Source organism: Orycteropus afer, unplaced genomic scaffold, assembly GCF_000298275.1.
Source record: "Orycteropus afer afer isolate SDZICR_OR568_19922 unplaced genomic scaffold, OryAfe1.0 scaffold00448, whole genome shotgun sequence".
NCBI lineage: Eukaryota > Metazoa > Chordata > Mammalia > Tubulidentata > Orycteropodidae > Orycteropus > Orycteropus afer.
The window spans coordinates 1,435,838-1,445,872 of NW_006922035.1; the positions used below are offsets into that span (position 1 = coordinate 1,435,838).

The following is a 10,035-nucleotide window of genomic DNA, read 5'->3' on the forward strand; positions in this document are numbered from 1 at the left end:
CACTAAGCTGTCAGCACTGGCTGGCGACGTTGGAGCTCAAATCCCTTACACCCCACAGAGGGGAGGTGAAGCCCCTTGGTCTTTGTAACACACCCCGCCTCCCTTTTCCTCCCACATCCAGTTCAGCAGCCAAGAGGTTTGGGAAATGGGGCTTCTAGCGGTTCAAGCCTCTCTGTGACTATTGGGGGAACCGATTGGCTTCTCAGTAAGCTCTTTTTGGAGGGGGGGGATGGAAGGCCAATTTTGAAAATTTATTTCAAGAGTCACTGCCAGTAACTCTGCACAATTGATTGGTGAGTCGTGGTCCTCGGACGTTGTTGGAAGTCACTTCAGTGTTGGCATCCCCCCCTTTTATGAGTTCAGCGCCATCACATGCCCCCAGCGGCTGGTGCGGGGCTCAGGGTCCCCTCCAGCGGTGGTGTAGCTGAGGTTGATGAGCTCAGGGATGCTGCGAGCGTGCAGCCACACGGAACCGCAGACACTGTCTGCCGCGCTGGTCAGGGCAGAGCACCCAGTAAGCCAGGTAAGCGTGCGGTGACTGGTGCTTACTCACTAATCTCTAGTGTGAAACCCACGTGAAGCTGGGTTCACTGCAGATCCGTAACGCAGCACAAGGAAGCCCGTGCTTACTAACCTGGCTCACTGAGTGCTCCATCCCTGTCAGGGATAGTAAAATTGAAAAGAGGTTTGGTTGTGTAGGAAGGGCTGTGGGGTTGGGAGAGAGACAGACGCCGGCCGTGCCTAGAAGCAGAAGGTCTGATATGAAGACAACGTGTGGACTAGTCCCTGCAGATGAGCTAGCACAGGAGGCCCGTGCTTGCCTTGCTTCCTGTACTGTGACAAGGCTGGGTCTCCGCCTCTGGCCACAGGGAGATACGAGTCCACAAGGAGGGCTGAGAAGTAGCGTCTGCAGCAAGGCTTGCTCTCAGTGAGCACCTCCACCAGCCTCGGTGGCACGTCTCACAGCTGCCTCGGGCCCGCCAGGTGCTCTGACCTGCAGTGACCCCACGGGGGTCAGCTGTGCCCCATACTTTTTTTGGGGGAAGCAGATCACCAGGCCTTTCTTCCCAGGCAACTCGGAATGGACTGAAACCTTTGGGTGAGCCGCCGAGCACGTCCACCATTTGCACCAGCAGGGCTCCCGGTGCTGGGCAGCCGTCCCTAACGCCCCTGAGCATGAACGAGGCGTCAGGCCCGGAAGCTCTGCAAGGGGCCCCTTCGTCCTTCTGGGCCGGGGGGAGGCGGAGGGTCCTTGCGCTGAATGAGTCAGCCTGAAGCTGTCCCTTTCTCTTTCCAGAAGCAGCGGCCTGTTCAGCGAGGTCGTGCAGATGAACTTTGAGATTGCCAGCTTCAGCAGCCTCTCGGGGACGCAGCCTATCACGTGGCAGGTGGAGTACCCGCGGAGAGGGACCACAGACATCGCCATGTCTGAGATATTCGTCAGTCAGAAGGACCTGGTGGGCATCGTGCCCTTAGCCATGGTGAGACGCGTGCTCTCGGGACGCTCCTGCGCGTGGCCATCAACCCCATCCTCGAGTGTCCGTCTTCCCCGGGCTTTTCTTGCCATCATTTTCTATGGTCTAGCTCACATTCAGACTTCCCCTTCCTCCTCCCTGGAAGGTGCGACGCTTTCTGGTGGGTGTTAGCTGCTGTTGAGTTGGCTCCGACTCATGGCACACGTGTGACGGAATGACGCGTCCCCAGTCCTGCCCCCTCCAGGGTCATGAGTGCACTGCTGTGGTCACTATGCCTTTTGAGTCGACCAGTCTTGGGGGCTCATCTTCTAGCGTCCACTGGATGCCACTCTGTTGGGATCCATAAGGTTCTCGTTGGCTCATTTCTGGACGTAGATCACCAGGCCTTCCTTCCTGGTCTTTCTCTGTGTGGAGGCTCCCTGAAACCCGTCCACCGTGGGGAACCCTGCTGGGAATGGAAATACCAGCTGCATAGCTTCCAGCATCCCAGGCACATATAAGCCACCACAGAGGGCCAGACTCACAGTCATATAACGTTCCCTAACACAGCCCCTCTCTGTGGGCGACTTCTGGCCAGGACCCTGATTATAACTGAGGGGTAAGTGCGTGTGCTCCCCGAGCCTCCCTGTCCCTGAGAAAGCACTTCGGTCATTTCAGAAACTAGCTTGCCAGGCCGCCTTCTGTCTTCTGTCCTTAGACCGTCAGAACTGAACGGAGAGGTCAGGGAGCTCCCAGGGGCACCTGGTCCCATTGTTAGATTTCTCCACCCAGCAGCTTCACAGGGTCACTCCTCTGCACCCCTGTCTTTGCCTGGCTCAGAGAAGCAGATCTGGGAGGCTGGGCGCATATCAGCAGGCCTACAGCACCACCGGGATGCCACAGAACCCACGCATCAGTTAGCAAGTGATGGGTGGCTTACATCCGCTTCGTGGCCGCGGGGAAGCCAGAGGGAGAGGGCAGGCATTTCAAAGAGTGTGAGGGAATCAACGTCTCTGACGGAGATGGAGAAGGCTGCTTTTAAAGAGACAAGGGAGAAAGTGTGCCTCGTTGGTTTTCAAAGACATCCCGGCCTGATCCTTCTGCAACTTGAAAATTTTGCATGTGTAACTCTTGCGAGCATTTGCAGGATAGCTTTGAGGCTCTGGGGCAGGTGAAAATTGTTTGCTTAGTTGAATGGGCAGAATTACAGCTTCCTCTACACGACGGAAGTTTACTTGGGAATTCAATTGAAAGGCAGCTCTTCCCATCCCTTGATTTTTAATTTGTTTTTATCTTTGTGTCTAAGGCAGGTCTCTTGTAGGCAGCATATTGATGGATCTTCTTCTAGCCAGTCTGCCACTCGCTTTTTCTTGACTGGTGCGTTTAGTCTGTTCACATCAATGTAATTAATGATAAGTATGAATTGAATGCTGTCATTCCTTCCTGTTTTTTTGTTGTGTTTTTGCTGGTTTCTTTGTTCCAAGTACTCTTTTATTGAGGGTTTTTTTTTTTTTTAATTTTCTTCATTGTTGTTGGTTTTATGTTTACTAATTCCTTGTGATTTTGTTCTATCTTCTTTGAGTTAGACGGATTGTTCATTGTCATTGTGGTTACCCTGTAGTAAGCTCTTATCTCCCTAGGTTTGGAACAGTCTGTTCTATATAGACATCCTGCTGACTTTCCATATGGAAGTTTTGTAAATGTGTCAAGCTAATGGCCACCAAAACAGAGCAAGAGTGGCAATATTAATTTCTGATAAAATATGCCTCGAGGTGAAAAGCAGCATAAAGGACAAAGAAGAGCATTGTATGATGGTAAAAGGGTCAGTGGATCAAGAGGACATTATCATAATAAATATCTATACACCCAATGGAATAGCTCCAGAATACAGAAAGCAAACAGAAACTGAATTGAAAGGGAAAACACACAATTCTACAATAGTAGTAGGAGACTTTAACCCACCATTTTCAGTGAAGGACAGAGCAACTAGAAAAACAAAGTATATCAGCAAAGATACAGAAGGTCTCAAAAAGACAAAGAACTTGACCCCACAGACACAGACAGAACACTCCAGCCAACAAAACCCAATACACATTCTTTTCCAGGCACATGGACCATTCTACAGAATTGACCATATGTTAGGCCACGAAACAAGCCTCAATAAATCTGAAAACATGGTGATACTACAAACCATCTTCTCGGATCACAATGCTATAAAAGTAGATATCAGTAATAGGAAAACCAAGGGGAAAAGTCAAATACATGAAAACTGAAAGACACGCAGCTCAAGAACTAGTGAGTAACAGAAGAAATAAAGTGTGAAATTAAAAAAAAAAAAATTCCTAGAAACAAACGAGAATGAAAACACAAGATACTAAAATCTTTGGGACACAGTGAAAGCAGTACCCAGGGGACATTTGATAGCAATAAACGCATACATCAAAAAGAAGAAAGAATCAAAACCAACACCTTAACTCAACAACTCCAACAATTAGAAAAAGAGCAACAAAAGAAACCTGAAGGAAGAGAATAACAAAGACCAGAGCAGAAGTAAATCAAGCAGAAAACAATCAACAAGGCTAGAAACTGGTTCTTTGAAAAGATTAACAAAAGTGAACACTGGCAAGTTTAACAAAGGAAAAGAAAGAGAAGATGCATATGACACAAATAATAAATGAAATGGGCGACATCACAGCAGAACCAACTGAAATAAAAAAAGATAATACTATGAAGAACTCTACTCCAACAAATTTGAAAATCTACAAGAGATGGACAGATTTCTAGAAACACAAGACCTACCTAAAGTAACACAGACTAGGCAGAAAACATGAACAGACATGAACAGACCCATAACGTAAGAAACTGAGCAGGTCATTTAAAAAGAAAAAAAAAATTCCCAGCAAAAGAAAGTCTTGGCCCAGGCAGCTTCACTGGAGAATTCCATCAAATGTCCAGAGAAGAACTGACGCCAATCCTACTTAAACTCTTCCAGAACATAGAAAATGATGGAATTCTGCCAAATTCATTCTATGAAGCAATCATAACCCAGATACCAAAACCAAGTAAAGATACCACTCAAAAGGAAAACTATGGACCAATATCCGTCATGAGTATACATGCAAAAATCTTCAACAAAATCCTAGCCAACAGAATCCAACACCATAGCAATAATAATAATAATACACCATGACCAAGTGGGATTTATACCAGGTATGCAAGGATGGTTCAACATTAGAAAAACAATCAACGTCATCCACCACACAAATAAAACAAATGAAAAGAACCATGTGATCATATCAACTGATGCAGAAAAGGCATTTGATAAAATCCCACACCCATTCCTGATAAAACCCCCAGTAAAATAGGAATAGAAGGGAAATTTCTCAATAATAAAGGGCATATATGCAAAACCAACAGCCAACATTAAAAAAAAAAAAAAAAAAAGGAGCCCTTCCTTCCAATTAACTGGCCCAAATGTCTATGTGGAAAGCCATCTAGGACTCAGATGAAGCCGTTTTACTGGACAGTTGTGTTTGCAGGGTTACTGGCTAACTGTGCAGTAAAATGGTCACCTACCCATGCCTGGCACATGCCCAGTGTTCAACTACTGTCAGCAATTCCTGGCTCACTTGCAGTGTTCTTGTTGTAATGATCTGATGCTTGGTTTTACCATCCAGAGACACCCATTAGGGTGCTGTGTGATTGTTGGGTTCTGTCAAATCGATTCTCCCTGATGGCAACCCCTTGTGACATAGTGGAACCACCTTATAGGGTTTTCTTGGCTGTAATCTTGACAGGAGCAGATGGCCAGGTTTTCCTCCCTTGGAGGCACTGGGAGGGTTCAAACTACCAACCTTTCAGTTAGCAGCTGAGCACTTAACTGTTGTGCCACCAGGGCTCCTTGTCCGTTAGAATACTTAAAACCAAACCACACCCACTGCCGTCAAGTTGATTCTGACCAACAGAGACCCTATAGGACAGAGTAGAACTGCCCCATAGGTTTCCAAAGCTGTAAATCCTTATGAAAGCTGAGTGCGTCATCTTTCTCCTGCAGAGTGGTTGGTGGGTTCAAACCACCCATCTTTTGGTTAGCAGCCAAATGCCTTACCCACTGCACCATGAGAGCTCCTTTCTCCATTAGGATGTGGACCACTATTTCAATAGCATCTAAAATAATGCTTGGTACACAGTAGGTGCTTAATAGGGAACTGGTGAATGAGTGAATGAATGAAGGGCTACCAGATAATTCCCCCCACCCTTGAGGTCAGCAACTCATCTTTTCTTCATTTGATCACCGGCACCAAGCTCAGCTACTGACAAACGGAAATTGCATAGGCCTTTGAACCTGTCTTTCCAGTTCAGTCACAGCCAACAAAGTGAAACCAGGACAAACTTGAATTCATAAAATGTGGGTATACCAGAATGATAACTAGAAACTTAAGTCTCCTTAGAAAACAAGGGCAGCGTGCATGTTGCATAGCAACCAACTCTCCTGATTAGCAGAGTCAGAAACAACAGTGCCCGGCTCAAAAATGGTGGCCAACCATGCTACGTTAAATGTGTGCTGCTGTCCACAGTCCTGGCAATAATCCAATGTCATGTATCAAGCTCCTCAGAAGGCTCCCTGAGCCTCTTCCAAGTCTCTCACTCAGGGCTTCACCCCTAATTTTTCTCTGGTGCACCCTCATTTCACAAACCTGTCTGTCCTGCTTTCACTGTGCCGGCCATGACTGAACCAGTTCCGACTGAGATTGCCTCATAAATACATGCTGGCGAAATTAGCCCAGCCTAAAGGAAGATTTATTACTATTACTGTTTAGCATGTGATTAGTGGTGCCAGGCCACCAGTCAACAATTGTCTGCCTTTATTCTCCAGCCCCATAATCATGCCGTCATTTGAACATGCTAGAGCACCGATCTATGAATGAATTTATGCTTCACTGTAATCGTCACAAGGGGGTTCATTCCTTGTCTAAGTTCACAACGTTTTCCTTCTTGACTATCAACAAAAGCCAGACAAAGGGCCCCTGGGGGCCCTTCAACTCTGTCCTCACTTGAAAAATGGATGGATGGCAACACATCTGTGGGGGAGGAAGTGAAGCTGAAATGCTCCTTAGAGAGAGGGCGGCCAGACTTCCTCTCTCATACTTTGGTCGTGTTATCAGGAGGGACCAGTCCTGGAGAAAGATCTCATGCTTCATAAAATAGAGGGTGAGGGGAAAAGGAGAAGACCCTCAGGAAGATGGGCTGGCACAGCAGGGCCAAGCATGGCAGGGATTGTGACGATGCGTAGGACCAGCGGTATTTCGTTCTGTCGTACGCAGGGTCGCTGGCAGTCAGAACCGACTCGATGGCCCCTGACACTGCTGGAGAGCAGGCCTAGAGACACATAGTATTTGTGAAGGGGGTGACCCGACACCCCGTGTCCGTTACAGCCACACCGATGCGTTTTCTCCATTGCTCTTTCTTCACCCCCAAAGGCAGCAGCGACGGGGTGACTCAGAGCGTGTGTCTTAAAGCGGACTCACCATTCACGTCCCACTGTGTTTCGGGCATGGCTGCATATTCTTGACACCAGACTCTCTGAGGCCCTGTGTAAGGTGCTCCCCATAATGGGGGCGGGAGGAGTTTGCTGAATGTGAACAGAACTCCTTCCAGGTTCCTATGCAGAAAGCACTGGGCCCAAGGCCCCGCACACCACAATCCTTGCAAGGAAAACTGAAAGGGAGCTGGTGGGGCTTCGTTTTCCGAACCTCGGGTGGGACCGGGTTGGAACGACAGTGAGTCTTGGTGCTTCGCCTCACACACTCACATGGGACGGGCCGGATGACAAGAGTTATGTTTTCGGCTCCGTGTGGATTTTGTCGTGCAGTGTGGAAAGGTCAAGATCAGCGCATTCATTTATTTCACTGAAAAGTGTTTCGGTTGCTGCCCAAACACGCATGTGGGAGAGCCCGGGTTCCCTGAGGGACCACCTGCCGCCAGTTACGCGAGAGCACACAAAACAGGTCTCTGTTAACTAAAGCAGCTGCCTGCAGAGGGGGCCGCCCAGGGCTGCAGCGAAAAATCTTAAAAGCCCCCGGCGCCTCACAAGTCTGTTCCTGAATCTGAAGAGGCCTAAGGAGCTCTGGTGGCGCAGTGCCTAAGGCACCTGACTGCTGACCCGAAGGCTGGCGGTTCAAACCCACCAGCCACTCCTCGGAAGGGAGGTGGGGCAGTGATCCATAGTGATACTGCCTTGGAAACCCAAGGAGGGGTCGCTATGAGTCAGATCCAACTCAACTGTGAGTTGGTGGGTTTTTTTCTGAGCAGTGGGCCCTCCGGGTGGCTGTCAGTCACAGGTGGACAGGCACCTTCCCACTGCAGCCTGGTGGAGTCCCTGTTGCCCACAGACAGGACTGTTCAGTGGGGAGAGGGTGTGGGAGAGATGCCTTCAACATGACACAGCTAGAATGGGTTATAAGAGCTTGCAATAAAAAGCACAACTTAGATATGACTGCTGGCGGTTCAAACCCACCAGCCACTCCTCGGAAGGAAGGTTGGGCAATCTACTTCCATAGTGATACTGCCTCGGAAACCCAAGGAGGGGTCGCTATGAGTCGGGTCCGACTCGATGGCACATAACAACGACGACTAGATATGACTGCAGCCTGTTAGCTGGTCTCGCAGCTTCAGAAGTGATCCCCCAAATTGTGGCAAGGATGCTATGGTAGGATGAGGACTTGGTTCCGTGTTCAGACAGCCCCAGGGGTGGGTGAAGGTGACCCCAGCTCAGCTGTGGCAGCCCCAGCCTCCCACTTCCTCAAGGAGATGCGAGCTCTGTCCTCCTGCTGCCCAGGGCTCCTCTCGCCAACCTTCTCCATCCCCCCAGGGGACAGCTTGCTGCTGCTCCATGCCCTGCAAGCCCCAGGACAGCGGGGCAAACGTTTCCTCACATCCCATGTGGTGCCCAAGTTCAATTCCCAGCCAGTGCCCCTACTGTGCAGCCGCCACCACCCCCGTCTGTCTGTGGAGGCTGGCGTGGCCCCCCGTCTGTCCGTCTGTGCAGGCTGGCATGGCCCCTGTGCATCCATGGAGGCTGGCGTGGCCCCCCGTCTGTCCGTGGAGGCTGGCGTGGCCCCCGTCCGTCCGTGCAGGCTGGCGTGGCCCTGTGATGCTGGGCAGGTCTCAGCACAGCTTCCAATCTCACACCAGGGCTCTTAGTTTTAAGGAAGAAGGAATGCCGTCCAAAAATCAGGAAATGAAAACCCTATGGGTGATAATGTGTGACCTACAACTGATCACGGAGGTGGCCCAGGCCTGGCCGTGTTTTGTCCCACTGTGCATGAAGTCCCACGAGCTGGGGGCCAACAGGACCACACGAGCCACCACGTGCTTGGCCCTTGCTAAGTATTTAGCACAGCGTATCTCCTCAAGGAGTTCGCACAGCGTATCTCCTTAAGTCACCTCAAAAGCTCCATCAGGCTGATGTCACCCCTCCACTTACAAATGAGGAAACTGAGGCTCAGAGAGGTGTATCCATCACCCCAGATCACACAGCTATTAAGTAGCAGACATGGGGTCTGGACCCAGTCTGTCCGACATCACTCTGCTAGCCCCTCGTGAAGATGAGAGACCAGCTAATAGGCTAGTTATACCTAAGGCATGCCTTTTATCACCACCTCTCCTAACCTGCTCTAGAAAAAACCCAAACAACCAAACTCACTGCCATCGAGTCGGCCCCGACTCATACTGACCCCTCCTTGGGTTTCCGAGGCGGTATCACTACGGAAGTACATGGCCCAATCTTCCTTCCGAGGAGTGGCTGGTGGGTTTGAACCGCCAGCCTTCTGGTTCCAGCTGTCTGTGTAGGGCATCTCTCCCACTCCCATCCCCACTGCACACCCCTGCCTCTAGGAAACACCGCAGATAAAACTTGCCCGCCCTGCTGCCAACACCCCAGTTGGACCCGGCCGTTACAGAGGAAATGTTCCCGGATCTGGGCATTGCCAAGTTCACTGTGAATATCTGTCATGCCGTGACCTGATTTCTCCACAGCCCTCGTGTCTCCATGGGGACACTGGGACTTCCCGAGTCAGCAAAAGAAAATGTCACCCCGAATCTGGGGTGGCTTTAATTGAGATTTACAAGCAGTTCTTATGGAGGGACACCAGGGAAGGGGAGACATCTCCATTCTCTTCCCAACCCCCAGGAGTTTGGAGCCCACGTGGGAGGCTTGATGTGTGTGTGCTGTTCTCAGTTCAAAGAGTTGTAGTGGCACACTGGTTAAAGCGCTCAGCTTCCAACCTAAAGGTCAGCTGTTCCAGCCCATCAGCCACTCCACAGAAGAAGCATGTAGCAGTCCGCCTGGACAAAGATGGCAGCCTTGGACACCGTGTGGGGAAATTCCACTCTGTCCTCTAGGGGCACTGTGGTCAGAATGGACTCCAGGCAGTGGGTGTGGTTTGGGCTTTGCTTTCATGAAGACTGACAGCCTTGGGGATCCTGTGGGCAGTTCCACTCTGTCCTCTAGGGGCGCTGTGGGTCAGAATGGACTCCAGGCAGTGGGTGTGGTTTGGGCTTTGCTTCTGTGAAGATTGAC

The 10,035-nt window shown here is 50.1% G+C and overlaps 1 protein-coding gene across 1 annotated transcript in view; it reads left to right on the forward strand.

Annotated features, from left to right (window-relative positions):
* The window catches only part of TMEM132C (transmembrane protein 132C), a 190,856-nt gene that overhangs the window by 137,153 nt on the left and 43,668 nt on the right, over positions 1–10,035 (forward strand). The window contains exon 5 of the mRNA XM_007954227.1: positions 1,298–1,481. Coding sequence (XP_007952418.1) covers positions 1,298–1,481 — 184 coding nt within the window. The remainder of the gene's footprint in view (positions 1–1,297; positions 1,482–10,035) is intronic.